The 17,685-nt window shown below is 35.2% G+C and overlaps 4 protein-coding genes across 4 annotated transcripts; 3 read left to right on the plus strand and 1 right to left on the minus strand.

The window, feature by feature from the left end:
* Positions 1–5,947: 5,947 nt before the first annotated feature.
* LOC113766531 (chaperone protein dnaJ 20, chloroplastic-like) lies at positions 5,948–6,454 on the minus strand. The gene has a single exon (XM_027310714.1). It carries the CDS (start codon positions 6,452–6,454, stop codon positions 5,948–5,950), a length of 507 nt encoding a protein of 168 aa, XP_027166515.1.
* Positions 6,455–10,801: 4,347 nt separating this feature from the next.
* Positions 10,802–13,260, plus strand: LOC113766532 (putative disease resistance protein RGA3). The gene is made up of 2 exons (XM_027310715.1): positions 10,802–12,736; positions 12,820–13,260. Exons 1-2 carry the CDS (start codon positions 10,802–10,804, stop codon positions 13,258–13,260), a joined length of 2,376 nt encoding a protein of 791 aa, XP_027166516.1.
* Positions 13,261–13,280: 20 nt separating this feature from the next.
* LOC113766533 (protein VARIATION IN COMPOUND TRIGGERED ROOT growth response-like) lies at positions 13,281–14,072 on the plus strand (the record flags this gene model as incomplete). The annotated part of the gene is made up of 1 exon (XM_027310716.1): positions 13,281–14,072. A coding segment is annotated over exon 1 (792 nt), but the record flags the coding sequence as incomplete, so codon positions are not given.
* Positions 14,073–15,847: 1,775 nt separating this feature from the next.
* Positions 15,848–17,310, plus strand: LOC113766534 (2-alkenal reductase (NADP(+)-dependent)-like). Its single transcript, XM_027310717.1, has 2 exons — positions 15,848–16,181; positions 17,233–17,310. Exons 1-2 carry the CDS (start codon positions 15,945–15,947, stop codon positions 17,308–17,310), a joined length of 315 nt encoding a protein of 104 aa, XP_027166518.1. The 5' UTR covers positions 15,848–15,944.
* The last annotated feature ends 375 nt before the right edge of the window (positions 17,311–17,685 follow it).

A 17,685-nucleotide genomic window follows, 5' to 3' on the forward strand; every position in this document is an offset into this window, starting at 1 on the left:
CACAATTATTTGAAAGTGATTTTTTGGAATTTCAAATCAATCAAAGATATTCAAATTAAAAAAAAGGTTTAAAGAGTGACGGAAAACATTGGATGTTGAGAGGATTGATAATAGTTTTGATTATCGATTTAGGGTTTATAGATTTCTGTTTGATGTGATCTTTTGTTGGTTGGATCATTGATGCATTAGCTCGGTATTGTAATATTTAAGTGGAGGGAATAGCTAAATAAGTTTCGGAATAGAATTAGGTTAATGAAATCACATGAATTATTAAAGGTGTCAAATTTTTAGGCGAGGCCCAGTAAAAGGGCTCCTTAAGGGGGCTGAGGATTGGATGCGCCTAGAGAGAGGTTCTTTGGGTTAAAGGTTAGATTAATTCCTATTGAAGTTGCCTAAAAAAGAAGAAAAAAATAAAATCCTAACCTAAGTGCATGAAAGTCATTCAAAGATTCAGTTCAATTGGTAGAGACATTTATCAGTTGATCATTAATTCATTGATTTTAACTCTGAATTTCTCCCTTTCTCTTCTTTCCTTTATAAGACTTATAGTCTCTCATGAACCAATTCAAGAAGAAAAAAAGCCAAAAAAAAATGTACGGACAAGTTGGCACAAGATGATGATTGAATATGACAGGAGGAAAAAAAATGTTAAAGCTGTGGTCCGCATTTAAGGCTACTTTTTGGATTTTGTCAATAATCACCGCGCCAATAATTGAAGGAAGTCAAAATACGGCAGTTTTTTGTTTGTATACCAAATCGACGCATTTCGGGTTTAGATTTAACACTTCGTACGCGTTATTCTATTTCGTTTTTATCCAATCAATCTGTGTTTTTTTTAAGGATAAATTAATCATAATTCCTGTGATTCTATATAATGTCAGATAATCCTCTAAGGTTTCAGAACATCCACATAATCCGCCTATGAATTTATGTAAAGTAAAAAACATACGGAACGCAAAATCAATTGCGGTATTTATAGTGATAAAATCTTAAATTTCATGTAATCCCCTTTTGATTTGCATAAATATCCGCTTTATCGTCCTGTGATTTTTGCATTTATCTATGTAAATCCTCATGTGTTTTATAGAAGGTAATTAAGCCATCGATTGATTTAGCATTTTAAGGTAAAGATGCTATTCGGATTTCAATTAACGAGTTACATAGGTTATTTTCTATCAAATTTTTACTTTACATTAAACCCTAAAGAGATGATGTGAAAATTTTCAAATATTAGGGGGATCATGTGGCAATAAACGAAATCATAGGGAGGTTATATGTAATTTACCATTTTTAAGGTAAAAAAAGATAGGAATTATTAAGGTCACCTAATTCTTCATAGGAGGGATTTAAATAGAAGAATATGAAGTAAGACATGATGCGCGCCAAAAAGTACAGCAAGTAGCCTTGGTAACAAAAAATAGAACATCTTAATTAATTAAATAAATCTGAATTTTATAAGCAAAACTTACTCCAAGAAACAAGTAATAAGCTATTCATTTATCACTTAATACAAAATACAGTCAAATGTTAGAATTTCAATATTTAAAATTCAATGATTTATTGAATTCAGATTTCAGATTTTAAATTTTAGATTTCAATTTAATCACATGGATCCTAAACTTTCTCCTCGTTAATGGATATTTTTTAATTGTGTTACACATGTTGTGAAAGTTGTTGGTTGGATGTATTTTCTATCATTTAACGTTGGAAGCCAAGGTGGACTCCGTTGATGACTTCACATCCTTGATCGACTTCTTCCTACTTTGTAGGAGAAGCAGCCACTGCACCTAAGGTTAAGGGTCAATATATCCATACAGCAACCTTGAAGATAGATGGCTCCAATAATTATATCCAGAAAGGAAACAAGATTTGAAATAAAAAATTGTATCACGTTAACAGTTAAAAAGAAGTTTAACTTTGTTGACTGGAAAATAAGTTTTATCTTCTGCAAGCAGCATGAAATATAGGAAAATTTTTTGAGTAAATAGTACAATTACAAATTTTCTGATTTTAAATTCTTTGCGTCCTATACATATATTAAAAAAAAAGGAGCTTTCATCTGCCCCATGGATCGAGGGTAATTCAATAATTGAATTTTTTATTGTCTAATTGGTCAAGCAAATTGTACAAGTTTCTAATGCATGGGGATGTAGATAATGACCATTTCAGCCTTTATTTATGGTTGCAGTGTGCTGGGCACGTGGTGATTTAGTAGTAATGGTTAGTTTTTGCCCTTAACTACTTTTCTATACTAATTTGTTGCATTTGTCTAAAACCACTGTCCCCTTTTTAATTGGGAATTTGATACTAACTAATTATTGAGGAGTTGTTAAGGCAATTTAATGGCGATTAGTGAAGGAATTTTGTTTCTTAACCGTTAATTTTAACTCGATTTCCCATTTAGAATGTGCTCCAAAGAAGCTTTGGGCTTAGACTTTTGATCTCATTAGCATTTTTGCTGCAAATGGGTTTAAGCTTCACTTGAAATATCTCGTTGATGGAGAGATGTTTTTGTTTGCAATGACAATTGTAAATTATAAGGAGTTAATTATAGTTTGACCCTTAAATCTGACCACTTATAACATTTTGCCCTCCTCAATTTCAACCGTAACATCAATTTTTACACTAGTCCTTTCATCTTTTAAATTACAAATGAATTGACTTTGATAATTGGTGCTTATCTTGCAGCTCTTAAAATATTTCACAAGTCAATAAGATGCAAATTTATGCTTTTATGCCATTTTCACACCTTGCTTTATATTTTGTTTGTTTTCTACATTATTTAAAAAAAAAGGATTTTCTAAACAAGCTTTCCACTGCATCTTTATTTTTTTTATCAGTATTTATCTTACATCAATCATATTAAAAAAAAAGTATTGCAGTAAAAAAATGTTGGCGAGTTGTGTTCAAATGAATATAGCAATTATTGAGAAAATAGTCATTTATTAAATTACAATGGTTGTATGTGTTCAAGAATTAGTCAGAAATATAATTTGGTCATACAAAATATACGTCATGCATATTATGTGGGATGATATAAACATGCTAGTGCAGAAAAAATTCTACACTAACAGTGTATAAAGAATTATTCTATCTTTTCATATCCAATTAATCTGTAAATGAGGAGAAATAGAAGAACAAAGATTATGGCATTACACCAAAAAAAGCTTACTTAGTCTTTGGAACAGAAGTAACGCATCAGTATCCCTTACAAAAACTCCGTGAAGAAGGGAGAAAAGTAATCCTTAATTTAGTTAATCCTTAGAGCTGTGATGTTTCTCTATCCATATAATTTGATAATTTGGGGTTTTAGATTTTGTTTCCGAAATTATTCTTGCCACAACACAGTTAGGACTGACTGCTTTATGTCTCTAAATTCGAATGCTTTCTCAAGCATTATTGAGGATATATATTTGACAGTGATGTTAAGGGTTTCAGTCAGGAGCATATGTTTCAGGACTGACTACATTATGCAATACAATTACATTTGGAACGAATTACAACTTAGTTCGCCCAAATTGACTATTCTTCAGAGCATATCATCCCAGTGTTTTAGTTAAAGCTTCTCATTCTTTTGCACTCAAAAGTCAACGGCGTGCACCGGTTGTTGATTTGCTAACGTTGTTGCTGTATTCCAGTTATCGTCTTCTTCTTTAGCACAATAATTGGTGGTACCCAGCTGCTTGGCTCAGATGTGACATTGTAATTAGCTTTTAGCCTCTAATTTCCATAGGAAAAATTGGCTTCCTGGAGGGAGCAATCCTGGACTTAATTGGTGGTGGCTAGCTACTTGGTTCAGCATTGACATTGTAATTAGCTACTAGCCTCTTATTTCGTAGAAAAAAGTGCAAATTACACTTTATCGCCTTGTGATTTATTGTTTTTTACATAACATTCCTATGGTTTCAAAAGCTATACATAACCCGCTCATGATTTGGATTAAAGTATCAAAGTCACGGAAATAGTCATTCGTAACGGAACTTTTAAAAATGTCGAAATTACTCTTATAAATATATGACACACTAACTCCGTATAATTTTTATATTTTACCATATAAACCCCTTATGGTTTAATATTTTATCATATAATCTTCTTATGATTTTCAAAATATACACATACCCCCCCATTGGTTAATAAATAATTTTCATCTTTACGCAAGGATATTTTTGACATTTTAGATGACTCCATTATAAATGATTATTTCGGTCACTTTGGCATTTTAATCCAAACCATGAGTGTGTTATGTATAGTTTTTAAAATCATAGGGGGGTTATGTATAGTTTTTAAAATCATAAGGGAGTTATGTAAAAAAATACTAAATCACAAGGGGGTAAAGTGTAATTTGCCCTAGAAAAAATAAACTCCTGGAGACCGACAAGGCTGCTTTTGAAATTCTAGAAGTTGCAAAAAATTTCTGGTTTGATCAAATTCAGGCATGAGCAAATGTGCCTGTGAGTTTGTAGGAATTAAGGTCTGATCAAAGCCACCACTATCATATTGAACAATAAAGGGGAGAATCATATTTACATATTGCTTGTGGGAAGCTCTTACATAAGAAAATATGCACTAATGATTTGGCAGTAATATCTTGCTTGTGGGAAGCTCTTACATACTTCAATTGATTTTAAGTATTTGATCTAATAGCTGGAAGGTGATATTGTTGGTGTTACCTTCCCAAAATAATATAGGATAACCTTTTCATACCTCATGATGTGACAATTACAAGGGAGTGGCCTTTTTTGGGATATAGCATTTATAGGTGGTCCATGTGTTGACAATGATTTGGTGGACGATATTTTGGCAACACTTCAGCCGTTGGATATGATTTCTTTGAGTTTATCTATTGAGATCATTCTTCAATGGGCTCGTATTTTGATAGACTTGATTTTCAAAAATTCAATAATTGAAATTATATTACACCATCTTATCAAATGATGTGACACAATTTGAACCATCAAATCTTTGAAAATCAGGTCTATCCAAATTTTGGCCCTTCAACAAAGAAAAGAACCGAAAATAATTGACCGCTTCGTTGCAACTTGGTTATTGGTAATTACACCTCAGCTTCTTTGTGAGTGGTCCTCTTATCCCTTTATATTTTTGTACATTTTTGTATCGGAATTAGTTACCTTTGCCTTAAAAGGAGAAGGTACCCGCTTTCTCGTGTACTTTTTCTCCCTTTGTTGCCTTAGCGGCTCCAAGCCAGAAGCCCACCAAGGAACATTGTAATTGCTATAATGAAATCGGAGAGGGAGCATGTGTGATTGTATTATCACCAATTGCACAATGCATCAGCGCAAATACTACAATTAATCAGGGCAACTTGATGCGCAGGATCAGGCTTTAGCACTAGTTCAAAATTAACACTTGTAAGGTAACATTTATATTGCAAAAACTCAAAAAAAAATTACTTTGTTTTATCACAAAATACGAACTCTATGTGAAGATAAACGCAATTCAGAAATTAAAATTTTCACATAATTAAGTATAAAAGGCAATTTTGCAAATTTACAGTCAAATAATACCGTTAAGCGCTTAATAAGTACTTTTACGAAAGATTCTACTGGATGAATTGCTCTTGAATAAGTCACCCCAATTCCACTTTAGAACTTTGGGTTCGATATTCACTTTGATGTATTTATAGCTTTGAAAATGGCGAATCATAATTAGTTAGGGAGTTGAACAGTGCTACTTAAAATTTTCAATTAACATAAGTTCGTAGACTGATTAAGTAAAACCTTAAAACACACCATAATATAAAATTTGACCAGATAAGCATAGTATGTGAACATTCATGTGAACATATTGAACCACAAGGACCTCCCACAATATTTCTACCTCAAACATATGTAGAAATAACATTTTGGGAAGAACTTAAGCCTTATGCTAAACTTTCTTGCTATATTACAACCAGGATAGCAATATTTAGAAGTTGGTGGCGGTTTTCTCAATTCCACATTCCCATTTCCTTTCTCTTCTCCATCTTTTGTCTTGATCGCTTGTTCAGTTCAGCGATTTGCCTCTCCCACACCTTACTTCCCATGGAACAACTCATCCCATGTCTTGTTCTTCCATCCACATCGACCAAACTAAGCTCATGATCGTACAATTCTCGCGAAATTGGATCAGACAGTGTCTCGTATGCCATTCTCAGCTCAAGAAATCGCCTTGTGGACTCTTCCTTTTCCGATGGAGGGCAAGAATCAGGATGGAACTTGAGAGCTTTGCATCTGTAGGCTTTCTTGATTTCGTCAAGACCTACAAATTTGGAGCAATCAAGAGAAAGTACCTCATAAAAGTTGGCTGCTCTTCCAGTCTGCACGGTTCTAGCAGCCTGCCATGAGATCACAGTTCTGTGCTGAAGAAATTTCTCCTTACAGCTTCCTTTCTGATTGAATTGAACCGTTTTTCCAAACCGAGTACTAATCCCACTAATTTGCAAGGATGCTTCCATACTATAGTTTTGAGACTGAGAAAGAAATGAAGAAATGTTTTCTCTAATTTTCACGGGAGCTGAGAGCTAGAAGCTACCTAGTATGCGTTATATAGACCAAGGAGGGTAACCTATGAGCAATTAAATAAAGTTTTAGTGGGCTTTGTAGTATGACTTTGGCTTCCATCGCTTTCGTAGACAAAATTTTGTAAAGCAAATTGTCTTAAGTTAGTGGGAGTGAAACTAATAAAATATACTAACATGAAACTAGATCTTCACAAAACTTGAAAAAAAAAAGAGTAATTATATATATATATATATATATATCACTGGTTTTCTCAAGATCCACGTACAATTGGGAAATACCACATATTTACAATATTCTTTTCTTAAATTAATGTAGGTTATATATTAAATTTTGAAAACTTTAATCTAAGCGAATCTCACGTTTTATTGAGTTTTCTTATTAACATATGGGAAACTTTGGCAATGGAAAATTTCTACGTCCGTTGCCTTTATTCCCTTACGATTTCCTCATGACTTCCTTGTACTTTTGTATAAAGATCACATGACATCGTTCAAGATTTTTACAATATTCACATAAGCCCCTTGTAATTTTATATAGAGCAGGAAAGGAACTGAAAGTATGAATGTTGCAACAATTGATCAAAACGTGCTCCAAAAGTGCATTTGATCAAATTATAATATCCATTTAACCCTTTTACAGTTTTGCATAAATATCTACTTAAGTCTCTCCTGTGAGTTTACATAAATATCTACTTAATCTCCTATGATTTTATGCAAAGTGGTTAGGCTCTTATTCAATTTAATGCTTAAGTAAGGGTAATATTGGCACTTCAGCTAATGACGCTAAAAAGACTATTTTTCATGAAATTTTCATGTTAAATAAAATCAAGGGGATTATGTGAATATTTTCAAACCTTAGGGGGTTATGTGGTATCATGAAAAAGCACAAGAGGTTATGAGTAATTTACACTTTTTAATATGATTTTGGATGAATATCGAATGGCCAAAAAGGTTATTGAGTATGGCACGGGTCAGTCGCTAAACCTTTTTTATGGCCACAAAGGTCATTAAATTGGCAAAAACGAGCCAACGAGGTCATTTTGTCAAATTCTACCAGTAAAACAACTGGTTGTCAAAGGTCATTTTATTAAAAGGATCATTGAATTTTAATAATTTACCTATTGTTTTACTAATAAAATTTGACAAAATAATCTCAGTTGCCCATTTTTGTGACCTTTGTGGCTACCAATAAAGTTTTATAACTGATCCGTGTCATGCTTAATAGTTTAGCCACCTTTCAATCTTGGATTAAAGTCTCACTGTACTTAGTTTCTTGTTCTGTCCTCGTTCCCACACCCAAGCACACGTCTTAATCTTCTATTGTGCTGGTGGCTCGCCCCCGTTTACTAGACTGGATTTTTAGAAGGAACTTGCATGTCTTGGTCCGGCAGGTGGGGCATACATGTACGATGTTTTGCAATAGTCTTTGGTTGCTTAGGGTCCCGGAGACAGGTACATTGGGCTGAACTTTAGATTAAATTTATTTATGTTGCCTAAATGAAAAATAAAATAAAATCCTATTCAAGTATGTAGAAGTCGTTGAAAAAATTCGATTTATGTGGTTGGGACATTTATCAGCGGATAATGAATTTGGTAATTTTGACTTTGATTTCTCCTTTTGCTCCTTCCTCGTAAGGTTTATAGTCTCTTCTGACATGATTAAAAAAAGAAGGGAAAATTACATTTTACCCCCTATAGTTTAGCATTTTTTACATAATCCCCTTATAGTTTCAAAAACTATACATAACCCTCTCATTGTTTGGATTAAAGTGTCAAAATGACGGAAATAGTCATTCGTAACAAAACTTCTAGAAATGTCATAATTACCCTTATAAATACATGACACACTAATCCCGTATGATTTTTATATTTTACTATTTAACCCCCTTATGATTTTCAAAATATACACATAATCCCCCTTGGTTAATAAATAATTTTTAACTTTACATAAGGGTATTTTTGACATTTTAGGTAACTCCGTTACGAATGATCATTCCCATCACTTTGACACTTTAATCCAAACCATGAGGGGATTATATATAGTTTTTAAAACTATAGGAGGGTTATGTAAATATGCTAAATCACAGGGGGTAAAGTGAAATTTGCCCAAAAAAGAAAAAAAAAGTACATACAAGTTGGCACAAGATATTGGTTGATTGAATACGAGGAAAGAATACAAAAGCCATGGTTTACATCTAAGGCTATTTCCTGGACTTTGTCAAGAATCACTGCGGCAATTTAAGGCTTCATTTCTAGTAGAAGAATTATCTTTCAATCAATAATTCCACTGTTTTTTTCTTTTTTGAATTGCATATCAAATTTACCCATCTCGGGTTTGACAACAAAGGTAACACATCCATGTCCTTCGACAAGACTCCCTGAACAAGGTGAGAAAAGAAGCAGTTAATAGAGCTATAATTGAGTGAAAAAAATGACCAGACTGAGCTTTCTCCCCATTAATGGATACTTTGAATTGTGTTACTGTTCTCAAATTAAACTGTTTTTAGTTGGATGTATTTTCTATGATTTAACTTTGGAGGCCAAGGTGGACTCCATTGGTAACTTACACATCCTTGATTGACTTCTTCCTATTTAAATGTCCATTCATACAGCTACCTTGAAGGCAACAGATGGCTCAATAATTGTTTCCAGAAAAGAACCAAATTTTGAAATAAAAATCTGTACCACGGAAACAGTTAAAAGGAGTCATTATAGAGCGTTTGCTGATTTACACGAAATTAAATTGAAAAAAATGTTTTGCATGTAAATTAACATAAAAACAGGTCTTCAATCTACCGTCCTTTTCTTCTCGCCAATCAACAGTTTCCTATTTCGTTGATTCCAAATAAAAAGAAAACATAACCATATATAGATCACAATTCCAGCTAACATCAAATATTGCTAAAGTATAGGCTAAAAATTCTTTCTCTAATACGTAATAAAAGTTATAAATGTAGAACTCAAAGGAATTAAAGACAAAATAAAGATTCATCATTGGAGAAAAGGTTTTCTTCTACCTGGTTTCTTTGTGAAATTTAGTGTTACAAATTTCTGTACTTTTGTGTGCTTCTGTACCACTTACATCAACAAATTCTACACTAGTATCAAAGTTACGGAAATAGTCATTCATAACGGAACTTTTAAAAGTATCGAAATTACTCTTATAAATATATGACACAGTAACTCCATATGATTTTTATATTTTACCATATAATCTCCTTATGACTTTCAAAATATACACATAACCCCCCCTTGGTTAATAAATAATTTTCAACTTTACGTAAGGGTATTTTTGACATTTTAGGTAACTCCATTATAAATGACTATTTCCGTCACTTTGACATTTTAATCCAAACCATGAAGGGGTTATGTATAACTTTTGAAACTATAGGGGATTATGTAAAAAAATACTAAACCATAAAGAGATAAAGTGTAATTTGTCCTAGAAAAAATAAACTCCCTAAGACCGTCGAGGCTGCTTTTGAAATTCTTGAAGTTGCAAAAAAAGTCGTGGTTTGATCAAATTTAGGCATGAGCAAATATGCCTGTGAGTTTGTAGGAAATTGAGGTCTGATCAAAACCACCACTATCATATTGAACAATGAAGGGGAGAATCATATTTGCATATTGCTTGTGGGAAGCTCTTATATAAGAAAATATGCACTAATGATTTGGCAGTAATATCCTGCTGTTCAATTGATTTTAAATATTTGATCTAATAGCTGGAAGGTGATATTATTGCTGTTACCTTCCCAAAATAATATAGGATAACCTTTTCATACCTCATAATGTGACAATTACAAGGGAGTGGTCTTTTTTGGGATATAGCATTTATATTATGTGGTCCATGTGTTGACAATGATCTGGTGGACGATATTTTGGCAACACTTCAGCCGTTGGATATGGTTTCTTTGAGTTTATCTATTGAGAATTTAGAGCTGCAAACGAGCCGAATCGAGTCGAGTCGAGTAAAAAAATTTGCCCTTATAGGGAGATTATGTAAAAAAATGCTAAACCACAGAGGGTTAAAGTGGAATTTACCCTTATATATATATATATATATATATATATATATATATATCACTGGTTTTCTCAACATCCATGTATGACTGGTAAATGCCACATATTTACAATATTCTTTTCTTAAATTAATGCAGGTTATACATTAAATTTTGACTTCTTTCAGTCCCCCTCCTCAAAAGGCTATTGACTTCTTTGTTCTTTGCTACTATCACACAGATTAGAGAGCAATTCATCCTCTTGTAGGAATACAAAAGTGAGATGGCTGATGTTTTGCTTAATGTTGTTATAGAGGGAGTTCTGAATAAGTTGATTTCACTTGTGGCTGAAGAGATCAACACAGTGTGGGGTGTCAAGGAAGATCTTGAAAGTTTAGCTCGAAATCTGGAGATGATTCAGGCTTTGCTTGTTGATGCTGAATGCAAGCATAACAGTAGCAACGCCGTTGATCTTTGGCTTAGAAGGCTCCAGGATGTGTCGTCCGAGGCTGAGTACTTGCTGGACAAGTTTGCATATGAAGTTCTTCGCAACAAGTTGAAGAAGCGCAAGCAAGACCAGGTTCGTATCTTCTTTTCTGGTTCTAATCCGCTCGCATTCCGTTTCAAATTTGCTCACAAGATTAAGAACATGAACTTGAGTATAAAGAAAGTTTATCAGGAAGCGAAAAGGCTTGGACTTAGCCCTGTCGAGATAGGTAACATGTCTAACAATCCTAGAAGTGATCGATCTAGTACTACTGATCCTTTTGTTGATGATTCCAGTATTGTGGGAAGGAGTGAGGAAGTGAACAAGGTTGTAAACTTGTTAACTTCTTCAGAGAAGGATGGTAATAACTTATCAGTTATTGGTATAGTTGGGATGGCTGGTTTGGGCAAGACAACGATTGCTCAGCTAGTCTACCAAAATGAAAAGGTGCTGAGGCATTTTGATCAGAAATTGTGGATCCACGTGTCAGAAGATTTCGATGTTGAAAGACTCTTAAATAAGATGGTAGAGTCTCTTACAGGAACCAACCCTAATCTGACAGTTGCAGAGGCAATTGTGGGAAAGCTTAACGAGGTACTTAAAAGTAAAAGATTCTTGCTTGTACTGGATGATGTTTGGAATGAAGATGCAGAGAAATGGGATAGAATGAGGAAGTGTCTGCGAGGGATAGGTGCATCGGACGAAAGTAGGATAATTGTGACAACTCGAAACCAGACAGTTGTTTCAATCATGCAAGCATCTTTTACCTGTCCATTGGGAATACTTTCTGCTGGTGATAGCTGGGAATTGTTTGAGAAAATAGCATTTGGTCACGGTTGTGCAGCAGTAAAGACTCCTGAATTGATAAATATAGGAAGAAAAATTGTTGCTAAGTGCGGTGGTGTGCCATTGGCAGTAAAGGCAATAGGAGGTTTGTTGTACTCCAAAAAGGATGAACGTGAGTGGTCAAAAATAGAAAATAGTGAAACCTGGGCTACAATGGAAGAAGCTGGAAGTAGAGTCAGATCCGCTATAAAGTTAAGCTACGATCATTTGCCTTCATTGTCGTTGAAACAATGTCTTTCATATTGTACTATGATGACAAAGGGTGACGTTATACCAGTGGAAAGCATGATACAACTTTGGATGGCACAGGGATTGCTTAATCCTTCCACGGGAAGTCACCTGGAAATGGAGGATGTTGGCCGTAACTACATGAGTATTTTGCTCCGGACTTCTTTGTTGCAAGTTTCCGAGAAGGATGGGTTTGGAAGAACTATAAAATGCACTATTCACGATCTTATGTATGACTTTGTTAAAGAGGCAGCTAAAGAGTCCATTTTCTTGGTTCCCGAACTTTTAAAGCCACGAACTTTGATTTTGAGCGATGGCCTTGCACATGATTTGCCGAACGTTCGTAAAAGCCTTCGAGTCTTACGTGTTGATGATGAAGATGTTAAGGAATTGCCAACCACGATTGGAAAGTTGAAGCTTTTAAGATATCTTGACATCTCCAGGACTTCAATAACAGAGCTCCCAATTCCCATCACACGGTTGTACAATTTGCAAACAATGAAACTCAGTAATCTGCAACAGCTTCCCAAAAATTTTGGACATTTGGCTAATCTGAGGCATTTGGACATTGGAAAAGATGGAATCATCAACGGCAAGCCATGTTTGCTTCCTGATATAGGACAGTTGAGCTCTCTTCAGACGTTGCCTTTCTTCTATGTAAGTCAAGATAAGGGATGTCAATTGATCAGTTGGGGCATTTGCACAATCTCAGGGGCGACCTGAAGATCTTTGATCTCCAGAATGTTAGCAACCATGAGGAAGCAATCAAAGCAAAAATTTCCACAAAGATAAACCTTGAAAGTTTGGAACTTCACTGGGATACTACGACCAGAGGCGAATCCACTGATGAGGATGTCTTGAAAGGCCTTGAACCTCACCCAAATTTGAAAGGTTTCACAATGGAAAACTTTATGGGCCGAAGCCTTCCATCGTGGATGCTGACCACAAGCCATCCTTTGGTCTTTCGCAATCTTGTGAAGATCATACTGAGGAACTTTAACAAGTGTCAGAAAATTCCACCACTTTGGCACCTCCCTCACCTCAATATTGTCAACATAATTGGAATGAAAAGTATAAATTGCATCAGCACTGATTTCTTCGGTTGGAAAAATGTTGATGATGCAAGTAGCAATCCAAGTGGCCTAGCAGGGGATGCTGTGTGGTTTCATTTCCGGCACTAAAAGAACTAATTCTGGAGGATATGCCTGATTTGATAGAGTGGTCAGGTTTGCTGTGCCACGATTCATCACATGCAGTAGTCAAGATATTCCCTTCTTTGGAGATTTTAAAAGTCAAGAACTGTCCCAAATTGGTAAGCCTGCCTGATGGTGTTTGGCAGAACCTTAGATGCATTAAAGAACTAAGTATTTCGAGTTGCGATAGTTTAAGTCATCTACCAAAGGACGTGGGAGGATTGGCATCTCTTGAGATTCTAACAGTAATGTATTGCCCCAATCTTGTTTCCATTCCAGATATTCATTCCCTACGATCTCTATTTCAGCTGAATCTTGCGGGATGCGACAACTTGCGCTCACTACCAAGTGGAATGGAAGTCTGTACATCAATCTTGTTGGGCTTTATATTATTGACGTGCCCTGCTATTCAACCAGAGGATTTGCATCCTCTGTCGAGGATGACTCAACTACGACGATTGGCGCTAGGTGGTTTCTCTCATGATCTTGATTATTTCCCCTGGCCCAGCTACGCCATTAATCCTTGCAGAGTTACTATTACCGATAATGAGAACAAAGAATTCCAACATCCTTTTGCCTCGTTGCGGTCTCTTGCATTATGGGGTTGGCAAGCAGTCACATCTCTGCCGGAACAAATTCAGCATCTCTCCAACTTGGCCGATTTAGATATACGGCAATTTGACGGGATTGAGGCTCTGCCAGAGTTCTTGGGTAGCATCCATTCACTCCAACATCTGCGCATTAGACACTGCAAAAATCTGTTGTATTTGCCTTCTGCTGATGCAATGCGTCGCCTCGCCAAATTAAGGAAATTGACAATTGAACATTGTCCACTTCTCAAGGACAGATGCAAGGAAGAGATCGGCCAAGAATGGGACAAGATTGCTCGTATTCCAGAAATTCAGCTGCTGCCATGAACATGTGCAATGCATCGCCTCATCTTACTTTGCTTAATACAGCAACTACATGCACGTAAGTTTCAGTTCAATGCTGTTCCGCTGCTGCTTTTCCTCATATGGATCCATGTTAATTACCATATATAATTAGCAATTACCTAAGCAACTTTTGCCATGTGCTCTGAAGTGAACCTTACAAAGCTTGATTTCTCCAGAAGAACCTGATTCTCGAGTGCATTATGTTTGTAAATTCTTTATTCTTGGATAATTTTGTTACTTGCTAAAAGCTATAACAAACACTGAAACTTTCTTTTCCAGCACCAGCAAGGGCAGAAAGCACATCTCCAAGACGATAAGATTGTTGTATTTTGTCTCTTGGACCTCTCTTGATGCCGATCAGTTGGATGCCTGGTGCAAGTGTTGCTGCTTCTATCTGCCTCTCTTCTCTTCTTGGGATTCTTTGCTTTTCGTTTCTTCTTTAATAGTACTTCCTCATTTCCTTTTCCTTATTTTGTATCGTGTATTAGTGCTTCTTGAATTTGTATCCTATATTGGTGCTTCTTGAATGTTACATATTATATCTTGGTCATGTTTCCCTTTCTTTTGGTTGTTGTTTTCCCTTATCTGTTTCTTATTTTTGTCTACCATGATATGATATACACAGTAGATAAACAAAAACTTAAAGAAGAAATTCATATACAACCAGGGATGGAATTGAAAATTTTGCTTTGAGAGGGCCACCTTAGCTTTCAATTTCATGCACATGAAAACTTAGAAGTTTAGGACAAAAGTTTTTTGAACATTTTTTGTGGGGGCGAAAAGTTTCATTTATAGAAGAAATTTTTTTTTTTAAAAAAAAAAACCTTAAAATTCTAAGGACTTGGGAGGGGGGCAGGTGATTCCATCCTGTTCCGCTTCGGCTCCGTCCTTGTGCAAAAAATATTAGTGTAGTTAATTTCGGACCGAATAGTGATCCGTCTAAACTATTGGATCCGGTTCAACTGATCGGATCGATCGAATCGTTCTCAAAAATTCGCTAACCCACGATTATGTTCTTTATGATTTTATCCGATTGTTGTACGTGTTCAAATTTTTGACATACAAATATATTTTAATGCTATACAAATATATTTGTCAAGTATTTCATTCATATACATCACTATTGAATATATGGCAACTATTTTATTCATGTGCACCACTTTTAATCCAAGTACAATAATATAATATAATTATATATCAAATAATGTAAAAATTACTGTCTATAATCAGATCCAACCACACACAACCCGAACTGCATTAGATTCATGTACAGTAGAGTGATCATAGCGGCCTAATGTCATTCCCTCTATGTCCATTGCTTATGCTTTTTAAGCTAATGGCCCTGTCAATAGATCACTTTAAAACATCAGAAATAGCCCGCAATCCAAGCTTCAGAAAGTCATGCAAAACTTCTTCTTTCCACTCCTATTTGGTAATTCATCTCTTTTGCACCTCTGCCTCATATTGCAAAATCAGCTGGCCAATAATCCAATTTTACCTGACCTACCAAAGTTTCATAGGATATCAATGCCTGCGTTATCATTTATGATTAAAAAAAAACAAATTCCAAATAATCAAACCTATAAGTTAAACAACAAAACAAAAACAAGAATCCGCTTTTAATTCCGACCCATTGCACATTTCAGTCTCCATTTCCAAAGAGATAAAAAAAACCCACCAATATTTAGTTCAGAGAAGAAAAGGGTTGTTCTCTTCTTGGGGAGAGGATTTCAGAAAATGGCAGAGGAAGAAGTGAGCAATAAGCACGTTATACTGAAGAATTATGTGAGTGGCTTCCCAAAAGAGAGTGATATGGAGGTGAAAACGACTGCTTTGAAGTTGAAGCTTCCAGATGGCGGCGATTATTCAGGGGCAATCTTGGTGAAGAATCTGTATTTGTCTTGTGATCCTTATATGAGATCCCGCATGCGCAAGCTTGAAGGTCATTATGCTGAGGCCTACACTCCTGGCTCTGTAAGTCACTTTCTGTGAATGTTTGTACGTTTTGTGTTTCTCTCTTCTTTTCTTTTGTTCCTTTTTTTTATTGGTTTAAACTGGAGTGGTTAACGGGTGTTTAATCAGTACATGCAATTGTAGTGCTAGAGATAGAGTGACAATTGGATTTCCAGACCTTTTTTTTTTAGGCGTCATGTAGAATTTTTACGTAGAGTTAGTCTGCATGAGTGGAAATTCGAATTTTTCATTTGTGAATTTTATGTTGTGTTGCTTAATTGGTGTTAATCTGAACATCTGCGGCTTGCTCGCTTTTATGGTTGATTTTGAAGTATTCACTTGACTCTGAAGTCATGAAACAGTCAAAAGTTTTTATTTTTGTACAGTTAAATAAGATCATATGAGAATTCTGACTTGCATGTGTATATCTAGAATATGTAATTATGTTTGACCTGGTTAGCAGTTGACCTTGATTCATCTTTCTGTGAAGAAATGAAACTCAAAAGTAGATTGAAACCAAGAGCATGTGGGCCTTTATGGTTTTCTGCATCACATGGAAAATGATGGAGCAAAAATATTCAAAGAACAGTTTGTTCAGTGTTGGAGTAAGTTAACTATTTGGGAATCTCCAGAGTATTAATTTAAGAGAAGGATGCACTTTGATTTATAACTCTACATGACAGTAGAAAGCATTATAACTCCAAAGAGTAATGTTGACAATGTGTAGTGATTTCACAAAGAACATTCACTGGTTGCCTGATTATGCTTTTCTTTTTCAGTACACATGTCAAAGAATTCAATTTTGGAAACATTTTTCTATGTTTTCCACAGTGGCTTTGCTTATCATTTGGCTGGAGAACCAATAGATTGAAGTTGGTTTTTTCTCTGTTCATTGTTACTTATTGCAGTCCCATAAATGGTTGTCTACTTGAGATAAGTCCCATGACTTTGGATATAACATAATAGGTGTAATACATGTAGTTGTTTATGGTGCAATTGAAGGGGCAGAAGTTTTGCTTTTCATGAGTAGACTCAAGTCAAATTCATAACTTGATACTGATTCACTTTGTAGCCTATAGTGGGTCTCGGAGTGGCTAGAGTTTTGGAGTCGGACGATCCAAAATTCAACAAGGGTGATCTGCAGTGTTGAAGAATACAGTGTAATTGCTGATCCAGAGACTCGCTTTAAAATTCACAACAGTGTAGAAGTTACTTCCTTTTCTTATTGGAGATTTCCAGCATTGGATGTTCGTTATCTTTAAAGGCTTTGTGTGGAACTTTAGTAAGCTTTAGCAGTCTGATTGAAGCACTTTACAGTTGTTTGCTATGGTAGGAATGGGATATACCTCCTTTATGTATAGTGATGTAAGATCTGCTCTCAAGGGAACTGCCATCAGAGAGTGATCAGCAATTAGGTCCATGAGTTAATTGCTCGAGTCTTTTATTATAAGGGATAATTTCATAAACCTCCCCTGAGGTTTTATGAAATATCACCTAGCACCCTTGAGGTTTTCAAAATCTCACT

This window comes from Coffea eugenioides, chromosome 3 (genome assembly GCF_003713205.1).
Source record: "Coffea eugenioides isolate CCC68of chromosome 3, Ceug_1.0, whole genome shotgun sequence".
In the NCBI taxonomy this organism is placed as follows: Eukaryota; Viridiplantae; Streptophyta; class Magnoliopsida; order Gentianales; family Rubiaceae; genus Coffea; species Coffea eugenioides.